Source organism: Pezoporus wallicus, unplaced genomic scaffold (assembly GCF_028554395.1).
Source record: "Pezoporus wallicus isolate ANWC-B61680 ecotype Strahan unplaced genomic scaffold, APGP_CSIRO_Pwel_v1 contig_5104, whole genome shotgun sequence".
In the NCBI taxonomy this organism is placed as follows: Eukaryota; Metazoa; Chordata; class Aves; order Psittaciformes; family Psittacidae; genus Pezoporus; species Pezoporus wallicus.
In genome coordinates, this window is record NW_026637335.1 from 2,372,955 (window position 1) to 2,393,363 (window position 20,409).

At 55.7% G+C, this 20,409-nt stretch overlaps 1 protein-coding gene across 5 annotated transcripts in view; it reads right to left on the minus strand.

The window, feature by feature from the left end:
* Positions 1 to 243: 243 nt before the first annotated feature.
* The window catches only part of STARD8 (StAR related lipid transfer domain containing 8), a 55,217-nt gene continuing 35,051 nt past the window's right edge, over positions 244 to 20,409 (minus strand). For 3 of the 5 annotated variants that reach the window (XM_057404824.1, XM_057404823.1, XM_057404825.1), the window contains 13 exons: positions 13,480 to 13,551; positions 11,218 to 11,299; positions 8,828 to 8,891; positions 6,587 to 7,956; positions 5,426 to 5,599; positions 4,787 to 4,946; positions 4,278 to 4,476; positions 3,940 to 4,150; positions 3,584 to 3,698; positions 3,018 to 3,233; positions 2,388 to 2,605; positions 2,043 to 2,219; positions 244 to 1,463 (listed from right to left, as the gene is read on the minus strand). In XM_057404824.1, coding sequence (XP_057260807.1) covers positions 1,346 to 1,463; positions 2,043 to 2,219; positions 2,388 to 2,605; positions 3,018 to 3,233; positions 3,584 to 3,698; positions 3,940 to 4,150; positions 4,278 to 4,476; positions 4,787 to 4,946; positions 5,426 to 5,599; positions 6,587 to 7,956; positions 8,828 to 8,891; positions 11,218 to 11,299; positions 13,480 to 13,551 — 3,176 coding nt within the window. In that variant the 3' untranslated portion in view covers positions 244 to 1,345. Of the gene's footprint in view, positions 1,464 to 2,042; positions 2,220 to 2,387; positions 2,606 to 3,017; positions 3,234 to 3,583; positions 3,699 to 3,939; positions 4,151 to 4,277; positions 4,477 to 4,786; positions 4,947 to 5,425; positions 5,600 to 6,586; positions 7,957 to 8,827; positions 8,892 to 11,217; positions 11,300 to 13,479; positions 13,552 to 16,904; positions 17,144 to 20,409 lie in introns of those variants that run through there. The other 2 variants (XM_057404827.1, XM_057404826.1) reach the window with 2 other exon arrangements.

The window sequence follows — 20,409 nt, forward strand, 5'->3', positions numbered from 1 at the left end:
TATTTGTTTGTTTCACCAAAAGAGAGACAGATAAGATGGGTTACATCAAAACTGACACTGGGAATCACCCCCGTGCATGGGTCATGTTGCTTTCCAGTTGGAACGATGTCTGGTTAATTTGGGTCCCTGCCTGAATGGAGAAACCAGGTCAGCTCCTGGGTGCTGTTAGCTATGGTGGCCAGTTCCTCCATGGAGGAAAGGAAGGGGAACAGTTGTCACTGCAGGGAGTAGGAGTAGGGAGATGGCTCAGCACCCAGGAGGGGCATGGGCTCTGGCACATATAGCTGTCCAAAGAAGGGTGAATCCAAGCTATCACCAGCTCCCAGCTGCCACCTCACTTTACTGCAGCAGCCAGGATGGGGCAGAGCTTGGTGCATGTTTGGCCCATGCTTTGCACGTATTGTCCCCTTGTTAGCTGGGATGAGCGCAGCCCTTCAGTCTGCTCTTGCTGCCCTGGTCAAAGCCTTCAGCTGGTGCTACTATGGCTGCTCGGCTTCCTCCTGCTCCTCATGCCTCCTTGTAGTTTGTAGGGGATATTACCCTTTCCCAGCCTGCAGCCAACTACAGGGGCAGCAGTTCTGCTGCTCTAGACATTCTGTCCTCTCCAAATAGGTAGGCTGGCTTCAAAGGATAGAATGGCTTGGAACATAATCCATGCAGTTATGCAATCCCCATTGAAACCTAGTGCACAACGGAGGACTTTTAGCTGTGTAAGAGCAGGGCACAGGACTAAAGGGCTTTGTCATCTATGAAATTCAGCACCAAAGGTGCAACAGGTTCCTTCTGCACTCAAGGGCTGGCCCTTGAGGCATACCTCTATACCTCCTCCTAGCACAGCAGCCTCTTCCACTACCAAACAGGTTCCCACAGTGACTCCCTGGCTGTCCCCACCGGGTGACACCGCACACACAACCCACCCCTTGCTGCCCTCCCTTCACTTCCCAACACAGCGCTGCGACCTACGGATGCGGCAGCATCCTCCCAGCTCACTTGTGCTTTGTTCCATACACCTTCACCACTGTGGCTGCTCCTGGCTCACAGGGGGGACCCTGCTGCTCACCAGCCCTGGCCATGGATCTGCCACAGCCCCTCTCTTGCCCTCTGCTCACCAACCATTCCTGTGGAGACCATGGGCCACACAGCTTCATCTCTGCTTGGGAGGCTGCCAAAGCAGCAGCAGGACAGGGGGATGGGGAATGCCCAGCACAGGATAAAAAGATGCTTATAAATATGTTCCCGTGAGCATGCCGACCTTTGGCTGCCCATCCCATGCTCCCTCTGCAAGCCCCAGCCCGGATCCACTGGCAAGTCCACATCACACAGGACAGAGCATCTTCCTGGTGCCTCAGATCTTCGTCTCGGGGCCACTGGGACTCAGGACTGGGAAGGAGTCTCGGATCCTCACCAGCTCCATGGCACAGAGGTGGCCAAAGACCTTGTTGTACCACTCGGGAGACCGGCCCCTGAAGAAGGGAAGAGGCAGGAGGAGGTGAGCAGGCAAAAGTGCCAAGAAGCAGCACATTGTTTCTTGCTTGGGGACTGGCACTCAGTGTAGCTCTGGCTGTGATCAACTAGGGGACAATGACCAGCACTGCATGACAAAAAAGGCAACCTGCCTCCCTCACTCCCCGCCATGCAGCAAAACGGGGGAGTATCTGTGACCAAGCTGGGCTTGCAGCAGCTCATCAGCCCACCCGTACACCACTACACCCCAGCACAGCTTACCAGAGTGAGGAGAGCACCAGTGCTGTGTTTCAGACCCACCAGGGACCTCATGGTTTCTGCAGAAGATTTAAGGGACTTGCTGCTACACTCAGAGCCACCAGAGGACCTGCCAGCACTGCAACACCAAGCTGATGGCTCCTTTCCCAGTAATCATCTGGCAGCTAAAAACAGGTCCTAGGCAGGCACCATGGTGCATGAGCTGCAGCACTGCCAGGCTGGGCAACCAGAGGGACAAGCAGCTTCTGCACTAGACCCCTACCCGCTGCCCCATCAACCTCCACGGCAGCTGATGTGGCGGCACCAAGGGCCCCCGTTACCTGAGGTCAGCTCTGCAGATGTGGGTCACCCTGGAGCGGCCCATGGCACTGGGCTCGATGAGGTACTGGGATGTCAGCACGATGGCTTTGACGCCTCCCTCCACGGGCAGCTTGTCGTGCTCCACCGAGATGGAGATGAGCAGGCAGGCACCACGCGGCAGGTCCGTGCACCAGCGCCTGCAGGACAGAGCGGATCAGCTCCTGTCACTGTGAGCCCACTCACAGGCAGCCCCTGCCTGGACCTCAGGGTCCCCATCAGGAGCCTGCACAGCCCAGAGGGGAGCAGCCAGGGCTGGGGTCAGATGGGTTCCACCAAACTGAAACCAAACCCTTCGCTGCCCTCACCGGAGCACCATGCAGTCCCTGTGCGGATGGGGTGCCATGCTGTCCGTGACGTAGTGGTAGACCTCCATGTTCTTGTCCAGGGCTTCCACCACTTTGCTCTGCAGCAGATCCTCGTCCCAGAGGTGACGTTCCCGAAGCACCCGGTGCAGCACTGTGGCAGGAGGGGCCTCGACGTCCGTGGAGACCTTCCACAAGCGCAGAGGGTGCCCGTCCCCAACCTGATGGGCCGAGGCAAGGGTTAGGCAAGCTATGGGATCCCCACAGTGCTCATCCCCAGACAGCTTCACTGATGGTTCCCACTGCCATGGGGCAGCCAGTGACATCTGCTGTCTAGTGTGGGATGGGGTGGGACAGGAACTGCTCTGGCTGCTAGAGAGGCACTGGACACCGGCAGCCAGCTCCTCTGCTAACAACAAAGTGATGGGCTCTCTGCTGGGCACAGAGCACCCTCCATCCCGGAGCTGCCCATCTCTCAGCCCCTGCTCTGGCCAAGGAAGGAGTTGCTGATCCCTCCTTGCATAACAGAACAAGCACCGAAGGGTTGGTAGCAGATGCCCGCAAGACCCAGCATTCATCCTGTACGGATTCCCCCACGTGACCCCAAGCTCCCCTCCACACACTGGCTCTTACCTTTTTGCAGGAGAGCTCTGTGTTCAGGGGCCCTGGGGTGCTCAGCCACCCCTTGAATTTCTCTGACGACTCTTTGAGCAGGTTCTGGACACTCTGCTCAAAGAAGGAGTGTAAATCCTTGCTTTTCCCCTGACACACAAAGTCGGTCAGGGGATGGGGGTAAGCATCTGCTGCCATATAGGAGCTGCTCAGCTGCAGTAAGATGTCATGGGAGACCTACAAGGCAAGAGCATACAGATCTTCAGAAAGACAGAGAGAACCTATGTGGATCTTGTGAGTGGTGCTTGGCAGCTAGAAAGCCATAACTCCTCATCCCACCAAGGCAGAGAAGGACAGACACAGCCTCCCTGGACATAAGTCCTGCAGCTTGCAACCTGCAGTTGCCCAAGATGCAGGTGGGCTTTGCTCCCCGGGGTTAACTGACCAGTGGCAGCTGCCCTGCTGATGGATGGGTGCCCTTGTATCACCCCTCACTGCCACAGACCAGCACCTGCTGGTGAGGCCCCATCTTCTGCTGTAGCATCACGGAAGGGCAATGCTGGGCTGGACATGCTGCAGCCACTCACCTGGAAGAGCTTCTTGCAGTCAGTGATCATGTGGGAGAGTCCTTGTGTTGCAGCCATGTTCTCATTGAGGTCCTTCTGGTCAGGCTTCCCCATGGTGCCCCTCTTGTGGATCACCCTGTGGGAATGCAGGTATTGCTGGGACTGGGCTGGCATCCCACTCACCCCTATCCTCGCCATTGCTCTGCTTTGTGTCACAGAGCAACAGACCCCTCCTTCACAAAGCTGTGCTGAGAATACACATGTTCCCACTACTCGTTACCCTAGACCACTGGTCTCCCATGATGGACAGGGAAGGGATGATGGGGGCATGAGGGCTGCGGGAAGGCTGGGGAGGCCAGAGCTAGTCCAACTCTTACCTTGGGGAGGTGCTTTCCTTCTTGGACACGTTGAGGTGGAAGATGGAGGGAGCGAGGCACACGGCCAGGTTCCCAGCCGTCATCTGGTTCTCCTCCGCAGAGGCGATGTCGCTCAGGAAGTAGAGGAGGGTCTGCAGCACCTCCCGGTTCTCATCGGGCATGAGGATAACAGCCGCCTGCACCGCCTGCAGCCGCTGCTCCTTCGACACGACTGCGAGCACAGGGCACAGCTGGTGGTCAGCAGGTCCATCCCTGCAGGCCACCACCTCTGTTCTAATGAACAGAGAGATGCCTCCCCGCTGGGATACCCCAACTTTCATCCCCGGCCCAGTGCTTACACTGGTAGATCTGCAGGAAGGTTTCCGTCAGCTTGCTGGTGAAGATGGGCTCGGGCAGGTCACGGAAATACTGCTTCAGCAGGTCAGCCACGTCGTACGCTGACTGCCCGTCGTAGTTGACGTGGTCAGGGCTGGTTTCATTCATGTGCCGGAGCGCCTGAATCCGGGACTTCACCCCTGACTTCCGGAAAATGCCAACCTGCCGGGGAACAGCAGGTCGGTGCTCGAGCACAGAGCAGGCACCATCCCAGTGGGCTCCCATGGGACAAGCAAGTGAAGCCTTTCCCCAAAGACCTCACTCCTGCAACCCAGAGAATCCTGAGTGAGGGATGGCCAAAGAGGCACCAGAGGAGTCCCACAGTCTCACCCTCCCACTTCACCACAACCAAGCACCACAAAAGGTGACTGAAAAGGACCCCTGAAAGCTGGTTTTCCCCCACATCACGTGCTGGTGCAGAGCAGCAGGCTCAGAGCCACCCCACAGCCATTGCCAGTGGTCGCAGCATCACCTGGTCCAGGCACTGGCTGCGGATGTAGCGCATCGCCTGCTGGATGCTCTGTGGCAGGGGCTGCCCCGTCCGCTGCACGTTGATGATGGGTGGCACCCCAAAGACCATCTTGTCCCTGTAGTTGGGGACTTTACTCCTCTTCATGAACTTGGGCACAGTCCTGCAGGGTGGAACAGACAGACGTCAGTGCAATGAATAGGTCCCTTGGCACCACCTGACAGAGGGGAGTAGGACTACAGGTAGCACAAATACACAGGATTCTGCCATATAGAAGTGTGTTTAACATAAGCAAGGCAGCTTCTGGGGCACCTTTTATTGAGCCAGAAATGCTTCTATACCTGGCTACAAAACCGCTGTCACTCTCTTGTGTTGCTGCAGCCTTTTAATACCCCACAAATCTCTGCTGCCTTCCTGGATGCAGATGATGCTGGGAGCCAGGTATTAACCCCCAGCTCATGCTTGAAAGGATGCCCATAGCCACACAGAGTAAAATCAGTTTTAGTTTCAGCTTTATCCCCTCCCTCTCCACCACTTTAACGCACTGAAGCTGCTCTAGGCTGCACGACCTGTGCTGAGAAGCAGCACCCACAGAGCTACACCACATGGGCATCATCCCGGTACCCCTCCCCACCAGCTCACCATGTCCAGGCCTGTTTGTGGGGCACAGAGTACTTCTCCATGATGGCGGTGAGACGGAGCAGGGAGCACTTCTGGAGCAGGTTGAGCTGGGCAGAGGACTGACGGTTGATCTCCAGGGAGGCAGAGTTCAGGCTGGGCCGGTGTGAGTTCTGGAAACTGTGCCAGCGCAGCTTTCTGTGGGGAAAGGCTGGTGGTGAGAGCTGGAGACCCCGGGGAAGAGCCTGTCCCTGTCCCACGGCACCCACTGCTTCGGGGGAAGGTGAGGGCACAACAGGGCTGAGCCCAGGGATCCCAACACCAGCCCCAGTGCCACGAGTGGTGCTTTCTTGCCCCGGAATAGGGTGCCAGAGAGAGCAGAAGAGACATCTGCTCTTGCCTTAAAGGTCTGCTCCCTCCCCCAGGCTCTCCTGAAACGACCAGCATCCTCTCCCCTTGCACTCCAGGCTCACTGCACCAACACCCAAGGGCTGTGCTGCACTGCAGCTTTGCCAAGACACCTGGGGAGAGCTCGGTGCTCAGGACAACACACACCTGTAGGGGACAACACACACCACTCAACGGGGACAACTCCAACACCCGCTTTCTCAAGATGAAAAGACTCCCCAAAGAGACAGTGCTCTCTTAGGAGCTGCTAAAACCCTTCCCAAACCCATGTTGCTCTGTCAAGTTGTTCTGGTGCATCCTCAAGCCCAGAAGGGCACAAGGACATTTTCCAGCTAAGAAAAAAACACATTCCTCTACACTACTCAGAGCCTGCCCACAGGCACATGCGCCTACCAGGGGCTAGAAAAATCACTGAATTTGGCAGCTGCTGGAGCTTTCCTAGGGAAAGCACAAGGGATCACTAAGCACACTGGAAACAAGTTCCTCCTGTTGTTAGTAAATGAAAAACCATTTTATTACAGGTCTATGCAGGCAGACAGGTCGCTGCCTGTACCCAGCAGACAGCAGGGCTGGCAGCCACGGCTTGCAGCCACCAGGGTGCACCAGCTACCCACGATGTGCTACAACAGCATCACCCTGCTTGCTCTCCTCTCGTGGGCATCCCTGTTTGCAAAAGCACTCATAAAATGGGAATGAGCTCACAGCGGTCCAGGACCGAGTTTCCCAGGCACGATGGAGGAGAGAAGAGATGCAGCCTTAGCACCAGCCTGTGCTTACCTGCAAGGCCTGGTGAGCGATGCTCCCACCCCCGAGTCCCGGCGCTCCCGCATCTCAATCTCTTCAGCCTCATTGAGGGAGTTGCCCGTGCTATCAAAGTCACTGGCAGAGGTGCCAACATCCGACATGGACCGCTCTTCGAAGTGCATGTTGGAGGGTTCCCCTCCTGAGTCCGACTCCTCTTCCTCATCCTCCTCCTCGCCCACTTCCTCCCCAGCCAGGTCGGGGGAGATGGCTTTATACCAGAGCTCCACCTTCTGCTGCAGCCCCCACATGTGCTGTAATATGTCGTCGAGGTTCTCATAGGTCACCTCCCCGTCCCCCTTACAAAAATCCTCGCTGCTGCCGAACTCCGGCACGTTGTCGTACACACTGACCCTGCTGCCCAGGGAGCTGCAGGAGCCGCGCCGCCGGCGGCAGGCAAAGCCCCGCGGGGAGGATGCGCCCTCCATGCTGCTGCTGCTGCCGCCCCTGCCACCTCCCAGCAGCCCAACGGGGGCATTCCCGTGTTTCCAGTGGGTCAGGGAGCTGCCGCCCAAGGGACACAAGCTCTCAATAGAGAGGGATTTGGGGAAGGTGCCTGGCTTGTGGTCCTGGGGGATGTAGACCAGGCAGTTCCCCTGCAGTGCCTGCCGGTGCTGGCACTCTCCAGCGGCCCAGTTGCTGCTGGCTGTCACAGCCATTTCATAGTCCTCCAGATAGACTCCACTGCGTTTTGGGTCAGAGCTCACCTTGCTCCCAGCTGAGCCTAGCAAGCGGTTAGTCCTGTACGATATGGAGAAGAAGCGTTTTTTGCCATGGAAAGAGGAAGACATCCCTCTTTTAGAGGAGTTGGCTTTAGCGGCCACAATGTCCCCATTACTCTTCAGGGAGCCCCATCCTGGTGCAGCCGTGATGCTGCCGTGTGGGGCCACCTTCTCGTCTGGGCTGGCTTTGTCTTTGTCCTTCCTTCGGAGAGACTCGATCCTCTTCAGGAAGCTGCGAGACCGTCGCTTCTTCAGCTTCTCCTTGGAACCCTCACCACGGCTCGAGGGCTGCTCGGGCAAGGAGCGCTCGCTCAGGCTGCGGCTGGAGGTGGCGAGGGTGGTGGCGGCATGGATAGGGGACGGGGGTTCTGGCGGCACAGCCCCAGTGCCCAGCGTGCCGCCTGCGCTGCCGCTGCTGTGCAGGGACACAGCCTCCAGGTTGGTGGTGCTGAGGTCCGTGAGGACGCTCTCGTGGCTGGATGCCAGCCGCATGGCAGAGCTCAGCACCTCGGAGCCCTGCGAGAGGACATCGACAGAGCCTACCCGGGACCACCTCTTGCTGTCCCTCTGAAAAGCCCACCGGTTGCTGATGGCACACAGGTCTTCTTCCTCAGAGTCTTCATTCTGTGTGGTCGAGAAAAGGGGATGATCAACTGTTTGGAACTGTGGAGGGTCAGCACACACCCCCACCTCTTTCTCCCAGGACAATCACTCAGAAGAGGGCACAGCCACCAGCACACACCTTTAAACCAGTTTTGGTCCCATTTGGCAACGGGGGGCTCCAGGAGACACAGGCATCATTTTGCCATGCCCGGGGGCCATGCTGCACTAGGGAAGGGAAGCTGCAGCTTCCAGGCTACCTCTGATGGCTCCCAGGCAGCTGGGACATCCCTGTGAAGCCTCCCCGCAAACCCTCGGCCACACACAGCAGTGCAGTAAGGGATGTGGGGTAGAATCCCTTCCCAGGCCAAAATCAGGACAGTCAGAACAACTAGGATACATCCAGAAATTATTTCCATATTCTTAACACCAACAAGGTGTGCATTTTACATGTATTATTCATTAAGGGAAATATAAAAGGTTTCACTATTAATATCCCAATATTTATCGTTGTTTGGGACACACAGACTGGTTTTACCCATCCCTCCAGGGTCAGGCTTCCTCCTTGAGATGCGTTGCTGGGGGGGGATCAGCAGAGACCCCGAGGGCAATGCTGCAGGCACGCAGTCCTGCACAGACCACCACGGGTGTCCCAGCCTGTGGTATGGCTGCTGTGCCAGCACCTCAGAATGGTGTGGGGACACCAGGCAAACACAGGTGCCTGCTAATCCAACCAGGCACCCCCGGGCCCTGTCCGTCCTGGGAGACAGTGAAAGGAATGAATAGCGGTGCCCAGGGACAGTCCCAGCGCACACTCACATCAGCTCTGAACTCGGGGTCGCTGCCCCACCAGGGAGCACACATACCCCTCAGCCCATGCATGCCCAGGACTTACCTGTTTACGCTGAAAGTGAACTTCCAGCTTCATGGAGGCACATGTGTTCAGGGTCATCAGCCTCCTGCAAGAAACCGAGAGAGGTTTGACCCGGTCCTGGCTCCTGCTGGGGCTGCAGGGCTTGCTTTTCCGTTTTATGCTGCTTCTGTTTGAGAGCCCTTCTTGTGCACTGTCACCTGTCCCACAGCAACTGTGATTCCAGGGATTGCAGGGACACGCGGAGCCCAGCACAGCTCCAAGCCTGCTCCAGCCAAGGGGTGAAACTGCTCGAGTGCACAAGTGGCATAAGCCCTTGGTTGTGCGCCAGCAGGGATTTTGTGAGCATAGCCATCGGAGGGGCACTCTGCTCCCTCCATGAAGGTACTAGCATGTCCTGGCTGTACCTAAATGCCTGCAGATATCCCAGCACCCAGTGTTTGCTCTCACACAGCATTGAAGGATGCCCCTCTCCCACTGCTCCGAGCCATGCAGCGGGTGTTTCAGCTCCCTCTGCCTGTTGAGGGCTTGCTTTGGCCATGCCAGCAGGCACTTCACCTTTCTTTAGCCTACAGCTTCAAGTCCTGTTTCTTTTTCTTTACACAAGTGAATGAATCTCTAGTTAATTCACTTTAATTAGCACCTTCATGAATGCTACTACAAGCACTTCTGTTCCGGTGTGCAACTACCATGTCTGCAGAGCTGTAAAACAAACCTCAGGGATGTATTACCAAAAATCTGACTTAATACCCTTTTGAAACCCCACTGACCTGCTGAAAAACAACATGGTCCTGCCACGTATCCTGTGGCAGGATTAAATGCATGAAGTCTGGCAGAGGGAGCAAGATGAGAAAACACATGTGCTGGGGGGAAAGAGAACACATCCAGGGGATTGATTGTGTTGGAAAAGCTGCATTTGCCAGTGTCCATCTAGACCTTTGGTAGGCAAATGTTGCATGAGGCCACCCCAGAGACAGCCTGGGAGGGGCTCCACACATTCCTGCCCCGTATGGCCCACCCAGCCACACCAGTCCCACGCGTGGCAGGGATGACTGGCTCTGGGCTATCAGCAATTAGCAATCTCAGAAGCCAGGAAGCGACTAAGGGACTTGAAAGCTCAGACAGGGTTAATCAGCCAGAGACTTCTCATTGCCTCTTGCCCGGCTACCACCACCAGCAGGGAAAACCAGGAGCTCACCGGGAAGTGGCACTGGGGATCCCCTCCTGCCCAGCACAGCAGCCTCTTTGTTGGGAAAACAAATAAGAGACCCTTTTCCCATTTTCCCCGCTCCCATTTCCCTTTTCCTTCTCTGCTCTGCTGGGCAGCAGCACATGTGGGAGGAACGGCAAGAGGCCGCTCTGGTTTCTCAGCATGGGTAGGATGATGTGGCCCGAAAGCCAAGGCAGGGCTGAGTCACCCACAGCATCAGATGACACACAGCCTGTCAGGACAGACAGACAGCCCTTGGGGTAGGGGGGCCCTAGTTTCAGGCGTTAGCTGCAATCACTGGGAGAGTTCCACCCCAAACACTGGCTGCCTCCCCACAGCAACACACTCGTGGCATGCCCCAGAGCTATTTTCAGCGCTGCTGCTGCAAGGGGTATCGTGTCCTGGTGGAAAATGTACAGCAGGGCTGTGTTGCCAAGCACCGGATGACTAACGTCACACGGGCACTTGTGAATGCAGAAACCCTGGGACAGAGCAGTCGTTCCAGGAAGAGGAGGGACCCGTCAGCACAGACCTCACCTACACAAATCACAGTGCAAACCAAGAGCTCCTGAACCCTGCAGTGAGCACCCACAGCTCCTAACAACTCGTGCCAGTGCTAACCAGCAGCATACGACTTCCATGGAGCCCCTCACACTGCACCTCTGCTCAGCAAATCCCTCACTGCCTGATGACCAAGTGAAACCTTATCCAAGGACACAATTTCTGGTGCAGACACATGGTTTCCAAACTGTATTTTGTTCTTGGAGATGTTATGGAGCATCCCTGCAAAATAAAGCAGCATCTAACACACTGGGCAGACACAGCTCCCTGCCCAAGGACCACAACCTGCGAGGCAGCAGGAGTGGGGCAGGGAGAGCACGAGCAGTGGGACAGCAAAACTGGGTGTTTCTTTGTGCCTATGTTCAATTTGAGAGTTCAGCTCTGACCAATCCATTTTTAATCAAGTTCTACAAGCTGGAGTTACCCAAGCTTGAAATTAAAACACAGCCTGGAAGCCACACAAAGAGAAGAATTATTCCTGGGGAATGTTTCTGTTCACCAGGAGCTCTGCATGTTCAAAATGAAACATGCTGTCTTGTTCTCTAGCACCACCCAGAAGCAGCCAACTCAAAAGACCAATGCATCCAGGCTCCTTCCTGCAGAGGGAGGGACGAGCTGCCGTCAGGGAGTGAGGGAGTGTTACCTGCACAGGGATTTGAGGGAGTCCTGGTCCAGGAAGCTGTGGTCCTTCTTCACAGCACTGATGTCAAGGGGGAATAGTGAGTCTGGGGAGGAAAGCAAGAGGAAAATCGGTGGCTGTTCCCAAGCCAGCTGCTCTACCAGGCACAAATGCCAGCAGGGAGCCAAGGAGGAGGAGACACCAAGGATGGAGAGATGGCGAAGCAGAAGAGCAGTGAGGGGAAAGGTGTGGGAGGCTCTGGGCCATGAGTTGGAAGAAGGCAGGAAATGGCTGGGGCATCACACTGCACCGAGAGCTGCCACCCGTGACAGCCGTGGCTGCAGGAGGGGAACCATCAGAGAGGGGAAACAGCTCCCTGCAAGCAGGACTTGACCCAGGCCCCTGGCAGCTGCTCCTCCCAAAGGACCACTCTTTGCCCACAGCTCCAGTAGGAAGCCAGCAAAGCGCAAGACAGAGATGAAGCAGGTGTGGAAAGGCCTGGGATGCACTGGTGCCTTGGGAGCGAGCACAAGCCCCAAGTGGGGAGGTGGGAGGGATGAGTCAGGCAAAGGAGAGGGACAAAAACAAGCCCCACCAGCACATTGCTGCTCCCAGCTGAGCACATCTGGAGCCTGGGCTCCACACAATGCGGGGGGGGATAAAGAGCTCTCAGCACCTCATGGTGTTTTTTAGAGAGGAGCCATCTCCCTAACTCTGCCCAAGACACATTCTGGCATTCCATAAGGCAATACATTACGCTTGCATTGAGCACTGATCAATGATTCCCTTCTCCCATTGATCCTCCAGGGTCAAGAAAGCCTCCCTGCTCCCCTAGGGAGGCTCAGAAGCTGCTAGGAGGTCCCCAGGGGACAAGAAAGCTGTACTGGTACGGTGGTACAGTAGATCTAGTAGTAGATCATTCAATCCCCACACACACCTCAAAGGCCATAGGCCAGCTCTCCACAGGCAGATAGGCTTGATGGTCTTGGGGCAGAAGCTGGAGGATGACCCAGAGGTAGTCCATGTCCTGGGACTTTGGGCAGTGTCCTTTCTAGGTAAATTAGTTGAGGGCAGTGAGGTGGCCAAACGCCTCCATCCAGCTCCCTGCTTCTCTCCATGCACTCGGAGACAACTCTGCTGGGATCAGCTATGTAGGACCTGGACCATTAACCACAAGTGTCTAAGCAGCTGTTAATGAAGCTATCAAGTACAATTACCAAGGGGATGCTGAGCCCTGCCAGCTGGGGAGAAAAACAGAATGAAACACTTGGAGGATGTGGAAAGTTTTGCTCAGAGGCCGGGGTTGTTTTATTCACAGCTCCAGCACCCAGCACCCACCGCCCCGGGCTGTAAGCATTACTTGGGGCTGACACCTGGGTCTGGGTCTCCCCTGCAGGAACCTGGCCAGTCCTTGCACGTGGCCATGCGAGGAGCCTGCCCCCTAAAATAGCAACCAGAAGCAAACAGGCAGCCAGCCATCACCAGGGGGGCAAGAGCGTGCACGTGTTGTGGGGGGCAGTGGAAGCGCTCGGCTGAACAATAGCCATGGCCACAGCCCCCCGGAGACCTGGCTTCCCACTATTGTCCCGGCCAGCAGGGCTGGCTGCAGCCACCACTCCTTGCACCGGCCCCCCTGGCAGAGACCAGAGTCCCACCATGGGTTTGAAGTGAACACAGCTCAGACCCAGCACCCTAAACCCTCCTGTGGTAGAGGAGGTGGGAGCTGGGCTGTTGGGGGGCTGCTCATCCCCTGCACCCTGGGGCCAAGGACCCACTCTGCTCCAAGCACGGGTTGCTGTAAGCTCAGCAAGTGCAGACCTTGCTGCCAAAGAGCGTACTGGGGCAGGGCAGGAGCCCGCAGAGTATGTCAATGGAGAGGAAGGGAGGAAATGCTCATCCTCCACATTACCTACCTTGGCTGCCTCTGTGCTCACACCCACTGCAAACACTCCCTGAACTACAGAAGAGCAGATGGCTCTCCACAGCCTGCCAGCCCTCAACCTCAGCAGCCACCCCGGGGACTCCTCGCAGCCCTGCCCAAAGGGGAAAAGCTTGGGAATGCAGGAAAGTGAACAGTGTGGCTTGTTCTCCAGGCCATGTCCACGTCTGGGGCTTAGAAGTTTTAACACTTGATCATTTAATTAGTAAACAATCCACTCCATCCTCCCCCAGAGCAATATGGGCTCTCCCCACAGCCACCTTTGGTACTTGGTTGTAGTATCAAGTAGTGGAGATACAGGATATGAGACCACGTACGGAGCAGGGACTGGGATCAGCAGCTCTCACCTTCGTAAAGCTGGGCATACTGGGGGAACCCCGCCGCTCGCAGCCAGTCACAAGCTTTCTTGGCTTCAGTTTCTGAAAGAAAGCAAAGAGCCAGCCTGAGCATCCTGCCAGTGCTCCCCAGAGCAGCAACCACCTGCTCCTTCCAGCTCCCATGGTGCCCATCCCATGGTGTATGTGGGATATACCCACAGAGGAGGAAATACCCGGCACTAATGGGTCCCAAGGGTCCCTATGTGGAGTGCAGGGGGGGCTCTGCCCAATGCATTAGAAGCTGCTCAGCTTTAGACTTTCCACCAGCACAAGGCAAAGAGGAGGAGGTAAGAGGAGTGAGAGGATCACAGGACACAATAATTTTAACCTTTCCATGAAACATTTAATTTCTGAACCCACCAAACCAAGTACAGACCTTTGCCAAGCAAGAGAGGAAGATCTTTGTTTTTAATCATTAGTTCAGAGCTCATCAAAGCTTAGGGCTGGTCACCTCTGCAAACATCCTCCAGAAAAGCTTGCCAAAAAAGCCTTTCCTTCTCCCTCCTCCTTCCCACCACCCCAGACCACCCCACCTCTTCTTTCAAGCTGGTGTTCATTCTGGCAGGCACCAAACCCTGATGGTTTCCTGCATTCCCCCCGGCCAGTTCCCATTCCTCACACAAGGTTCAGCTATCGCTCAAACACATCCAACAGCCAGCACTATTTTCTGGGAAATTTCACTAATTTAAAGAACTTGAGGCAAAAACCAGCCCATAGCTCAGGCAGCCAAAGCAAGCTGCTGCCTGGTGTCAGCAGTCCATCGCTCTGCTGAGATTTATACTTCTGAGGGTGACAAACATTTGACCTCAATTGCAGAAATTGCAACAGCAGCTTCAGGGTCTCACCCGTGCCTCTTGGAGGCACCACCCAGCACAGACTGGACTGAGGCCGCATCCACCCAGAGCAGACCGCAGTGAAACACCCCAATTTCATCACCATCCACCAACAGCCTCAGCTGAGAGCTCTGGCTGCATTTCCAATTACAAAGCTACAGCAGAGGGAAGAAAAAAAGGCTCAAAACAAGCAGTTCAGTTAAGGATACGGCCAAGCCAAAGCCCTGGACCCAAATACTTCAGAAGTTTTGCGAAGACGTTTTGGAATAAGCGTCTGCATCTGGGTCCAAACTGTGCAGCTGTCCTTAGCTGTGCCTTGAGCCCAGTGAAATCCTGAGGCTGACCCCCTGGCCCTCAACAGGGCTGAAACCCAAAAATACCAATGGAAACCTCAACCCTGGAGCTCAGCTGGGTCGGCGCAGTCCCCACGGAGCACCACATCCCTCCAGTGTACCTCTGCAGGAGAACACGTCCGGCTGGGATGGCACCAACACTCATGGTCAGAAAGCTCTGCAGGGCACTTCTGGGACAAGGAGGGTTGAAGGATGGACATCTCCCTCAGCCCCCCCTGCTGATAGACCCTGCCAGACCCCCTCCTCCTCCTCTGTCACTCACAATGGAATCACTGACCATGGGGCTGCAGCTCAGGGTGCCGCCAGCCAAGAACAGAAACACCAACCTCCCCCTAATACTGCCCCACGATGTCCTGACCCCCTGCTGCCCACCACCCCTAGGGAGGGATGGGTCTGGCATCTCCCTCACGGAGGGCAGCTGAGGGCAGCCAGAACCAGAGCCGCGTGCCAAGCTTACCCCTGACGGCGGAGGGGATGAAGTGGTAGAAGAGCAGGGCCGGGGGACGTGCGGCACCCCTGTGACACCCAGCGTGACCACAGCCACCGCGCCAGGCCGAGGAGCAGCCGGGAGCCAGGGCTGCAGCCGGCAGCAGGATGCTCCCGTGCGGGACCGAGCTCGGCTGCCCATGGCCCCGGTGGAAATGAGGAGTCAGAGCACGACATTTCCTTCCCCTCCACTGCCACCTCCTCCCGGCGCAGGGGCAGGCGGGGGGGCTGAACCTCCCTCCTCCCCCTGTTTTGGATCTGGGTCCAAGGCTTTGACCGCGGCAGCGAGCCCTGCATCTCCCTGGAGCCCTGCAGAGCAGGGACAGAACCCACCGAGCGCAGCGGGCTCTGCCCAGCCCAGGCAGGAGCCCTCCCTATGTCACAGCCCTGGCACAGAAAAGGTTTCCAAGTGTCCACGTCCTGGACAGAGCCATCAGCCAGCTTCCTCCTCCCACCGCCCTTCCCACAGACATGCTTTCCCAGGGAAGTGCAGGAAAGGATGGGCAGGCAATACTCCCACTGAACACACCAATGAGTGGTGAAGCACACCAGGGCCATGTCCAGATGCTCTACATGGGGTCCCCAGACCTCTCTGCCACCTCTCGGGGAGCTCCATGGCCAGGAGTGGGCAATGGGGGGGGCCAAACCCACACTGAACAGCCAGCAGCACAAGTGCCTGTGTGGAAATCCAGCCCAAGCCCCCAGGGCCATTGCCTGGAGACCCTCCACTGGCTCAAGAAACCACAAGCAGCAGCAACAGAGATGGGTTTCTAACTGGGAAACCCATATGTCCAACTGGAAAATGCGTGTGTTTCCAGGCATACGGATTCTCTGGTGTCTAATAAAGGCTCATTGCATGCTACACCCACCCTCAGCCAGGCCAGGAAGAGGGTCTGGACAGCAAACAATTTTCACAAGCTTCTATCCTCAATATCTTTGAGATTTGTAGTTTAAACATGACGGAAATGATCCCATTCCAGTTGTGTTGTGGGAGGAGCAGGCACACAGACACCAGCAGACAGGCACATAAACATGCACGGAGCCCACGCTTCCCTAAGAAACAAGAATAAATTCCACAAAGCCACCTTCTCACCACACACCAAACCCAAGCTCAGAGGAGCCCAAAGATCCCCTGCTCATGGGCAGCCATGGAGCCAGCCGGCAGCAGCGTGAGTCACCTGTGCCAGACAGACAGGTTCTCATTTTGCCAGTGAAAGTGGAAGCAAAGGGTGAAACTCAACATGAAAGTGGAAAAAGAGGGCAAAATTCCCCCAGTCATCGCCCTGCACAGTCACTGAACCGTAACACATCAGTGTGGGGGGAAGTGAGATCTGCACCGGGTTTGCGGTGGCTCTGATGGGAATGGCTCCTGGCCATGGGATGTCTGGAGCCTGACATCCCTCCCTCAAATGCCTTTGGGGCTACATCTACCTCACCCCTGACCTGGAACAGGCGTGGATGGGGAAAAGCCCCAGAGAGGCAATAAAAGCTCTAAAACGAGCAAGCTGAACACCGGAGGCCAGCGCAGTTACAGGCAGGAAAGCCACTTCCCAGAACCCCAGCTCTGCACTTTTGTTTTAGAAACCAAGAATAAAAAAAGGAGCAGTCACACCCCAGGATCCCAGCTTCTCACAGCAAGCTTCCAAATTCCCCATTAAAAAGTCCCACACAGCCAATTAGTGTGAGAAAAGAAAACCACATCATAAAATCGCCCCTGCGTTACCTAATGGAAAGCCGTGATTCCAGCTGCCCGGCAGATGTGGGCGGGAGCTCCCAACCTCCAGCTGCCACAGGGAATGCTTTTTTTTTTTTTCTTTTCTTTTTGGTGTGTTTTCTTTCCATCCTGCCTTAAAATAAACTTGCTTACAGCAGTCACTATGCAGAAGCGTGCCCCGCTTCCCTTCCCAGTCTGTAAACAGAAGGAGTTGCCTGCTTTTTACAGAAACGATAGAAAGTCCTGACACATCTCCCAAACCCAGGGGTCTGTGCCTTCATTGCTTGAAAAAGCGAGGAGCTGAAACAAGTTTCCATGGGAAACACATATCCTACTACTGTTGAAGTTACTGGGGCCAGGGCATTGCCAGTGAAAGAGGAATAAGTTCTGCTTGCAATACAGGGTGCTTACAGAAATCAGGGTTGCCTCTCTGAAAGGGGCATCACCCAAATACATTGAGAGCCAAGTTTGGACCTGACTAAAGGCACCTCTCCCCTTCCAGGATGCTTAGCAGAGGCACCCAGAGGAAGCTCCCATGCTGTGCTGAAGCTGCTGCTTGCACCAACCTGGGCTTTCACAGCAGGAGAGGCACACTGTGTTTCACACAGCCATGGGCATCCTCCCTCCACACATGGTTTGGCACACAGCACCCATAAATACCAGTTATCTGCTTCCAGCCCGGCCAGCTCCCAGCACCATTCAGCAAACCGCAGAGATTTCAAACCCACCAGCATGGACAGGGCACACAGATAGGAATGAGAAATGCTGTTGGACACTAGCCCAGATGCAGTAGGTTTCCATAATTATCCTTCATGCAGTAAATAAGTCTCACAAGTTTGGGGAACTGATACATCGCCAACAAGGAATTGTTCAAATGCCTTCACACCTCCAGCTCCAAAATGCCTTGCCTGCTCCCAAGGGCATCGCTTCCCTGGGACAGCACCATGCAGGGGGTGACAGCCCAGCCACCCTGTTCATGCCCCAGACAGCCAGTGTATGGTGTGGATGAAGGCAAGGGACATCTGAGGGTAAAATCCAGCCTACAGGTAGCATGCGAACTGTAAGCTAGTGTCTGTGTGGGTACCCAAGCACGGGCTGGTACAACCTGTGGAGGAAGCCATCTGGCCACCCATGGGGCAAGGAGACCAAAGCCATTGGGTTCCTGAATACCTCATGCACCACCCTCATATGTCACCGCAAGCTCCTCTGCTCCCAGACACCCTGTGGCCACCAGCCCAGTGACTTTCCCTCCTTCGCCCCTGGACAGTACCTGGCTGCGGCTGATGCTCAGTGTCCTGCTTGGTGTGCTGTGCCCCAGACGGCAGCAAGGCTGGAAACCTCAGCAACCCCTCAGTGTGGACAGCAGAGAGTAAGGAAGGGCCCTAGGATACTGGACAAGTTGCTGCTCTATTGCCCAAGTGAAGTTTCCAGGTAAAGAAAACAGGCTCCACTCCAGCGGATGGCCCCCTGTTTTGGAGCTGAGTCCCCTGCCTTATCTCTGCCCTGCTCGCATCTCGGCTCAGCCCCAGGGCTGCATGTAACCACGGTTATCAACTGCAAGCAACAGCTTTGGTTTCCTCTCCTGCAAACGAGCCTAACAGTAGTCTTGCATCTGTTCTAAATAAAGTTAAAACAGCTCTTTGCACCCAAAGCGAGCATAACCTTGTGTTTTGCAGTGCAGAAACATGACATAAGAGCACAATGAAGCCCAGGGCAATGCCAGAGCTTGGCAGTGCAGCCAGCCCTGCCAAAAAGTTGCTTCTCCCTTTCCAGGCTGGACACAGGAGCTTCATCCCATCTGCACAGGGAACAGCACCACAGCCACAAACATTGCTTGGAGCAACTTAAATTCATGTTTGCAACCTTTTCTGTCCTTAATAAAAATTGCAAGACAGCACTGAAGTAACCACATCAGCCCCAGATGAATTAGGCTTCACTGTACCTTCGCAAAATGCAAACACATTTGTTACCTTCTTTACTTTGAAAGGGGAAAACGCTCCTCCTTTCCTTCCTCTGTGACAACAGAGCCTCACAGCCACCTCCAGAGAAGCCAGTGCCCACCTCCTGCAGCAGTGAAGGATCTCCTTCTCTCCTCCGTGGTGTTACTTTGGACCCAGTAAGGCAGCACTGAACAACTGACACCCATGCCCAAGAGCATGGGTGAACCTGCTGCTGGAGGGACGGTGTCTGCTGGACATGGCTGCTTCCCAGAGGCACCTCTGCCCCTCAGAGTCTTGCAGCACCTTTGGCCACCTCGGGACCCCTCCTGCTGGCCCTCAGCTTCATGCTGCCCCAGGAACACGAGCATGGCGGTAGCTCAGGGGTTAAGTGTCCTGCATTTGAGCACTGCAGCTGCAGAGCAGATGTCTGATGGGAACAAGGGGATGCAAAGGGCACCGATAGGAACAGAAACAAAGGACCAGGAAGGTGAAGACCCTGATCTGTGTTCCTAGCCTCCCCCACCTGCATTTCTGCATCTGCTCTGACCCCACAGGAACAACAGACAGGGCAGGAACTCATCCGCTCCTGTGACCCGGGAGCCCAGCAGCAAGCACAGTTTCCACAGCTGAAGAAGGCAATGGCAAAGCAAGCTCAGGGGAGAGAGGGCCTCCGGCTCCAGCCCTCCCTAAGCACCACCCCGAGAAGGTCTGTCAGTGCGGGCACGGCCTCTACCCAGACACAGACTTGGGGTGAAGTTACCATCTTTCTTTGGCACCAGTTATTCATTTCAGACATTTACCGTGCTGAGCTGCCTGTATCTCTATAAATGTCCATCTGTCTGCATGGGACAATGAGAAGCTTCCCAATGGAAATACTGGTTAAAAGAAGGAGATTGCATGATGAAGCGCCCAGCAGGAACAGTGAAGAACACCACAAAACCCCAGCACAACCCCAAACAGCTGAAAGAAAGAGATGGCACCCAACCATGGGATGGAAAGGCAGAGCTTTGCAGGTCCGCCTGAGCTCCCCCTTCCCTGCACTCATGCTCCACCAGCCCTGTGCCTGCAGCCAGCGAGCAGCACTCACAGAGAAACAGGCAGCCTGCCCCAAACACAATTGCTGTGGGCACAAAGAGCACTGAATGTACGTTGGCAGATGTTACACGCATTTTCAGTGCTCAGGTGGCTGTGGTGGCATGGTGCTCTCATTTCTGCTACTGGAAACCCAGAAGAGAAGCGTCGAGAAGCAAGATGCAAACAGCTGCTCAGATGCTGAAGAAAATTAATCCATCTTGCCCATGCTGTATCCCACCCTCTCTAAAGCTGCACTGCTGTTTTCCTGTTGATCATCCCCTGGATCTCACACACACACACTTTGTTTGGACTAGCAGACGCCGTCCTGCCGGGCCAGCCCAAGCTCTGCACCTGACCGCCCCAGTAGCGCCGGGGCACAGCATTCACCATCTGCAATGGCACAGGCCAAAACCGCACCTCCCTCACGAGGAGGGATGACATTGTGCATTTCTTTACATGCACAACAGGAGCCCATTTTCCCATTGCTTGGAAGAGCGTCA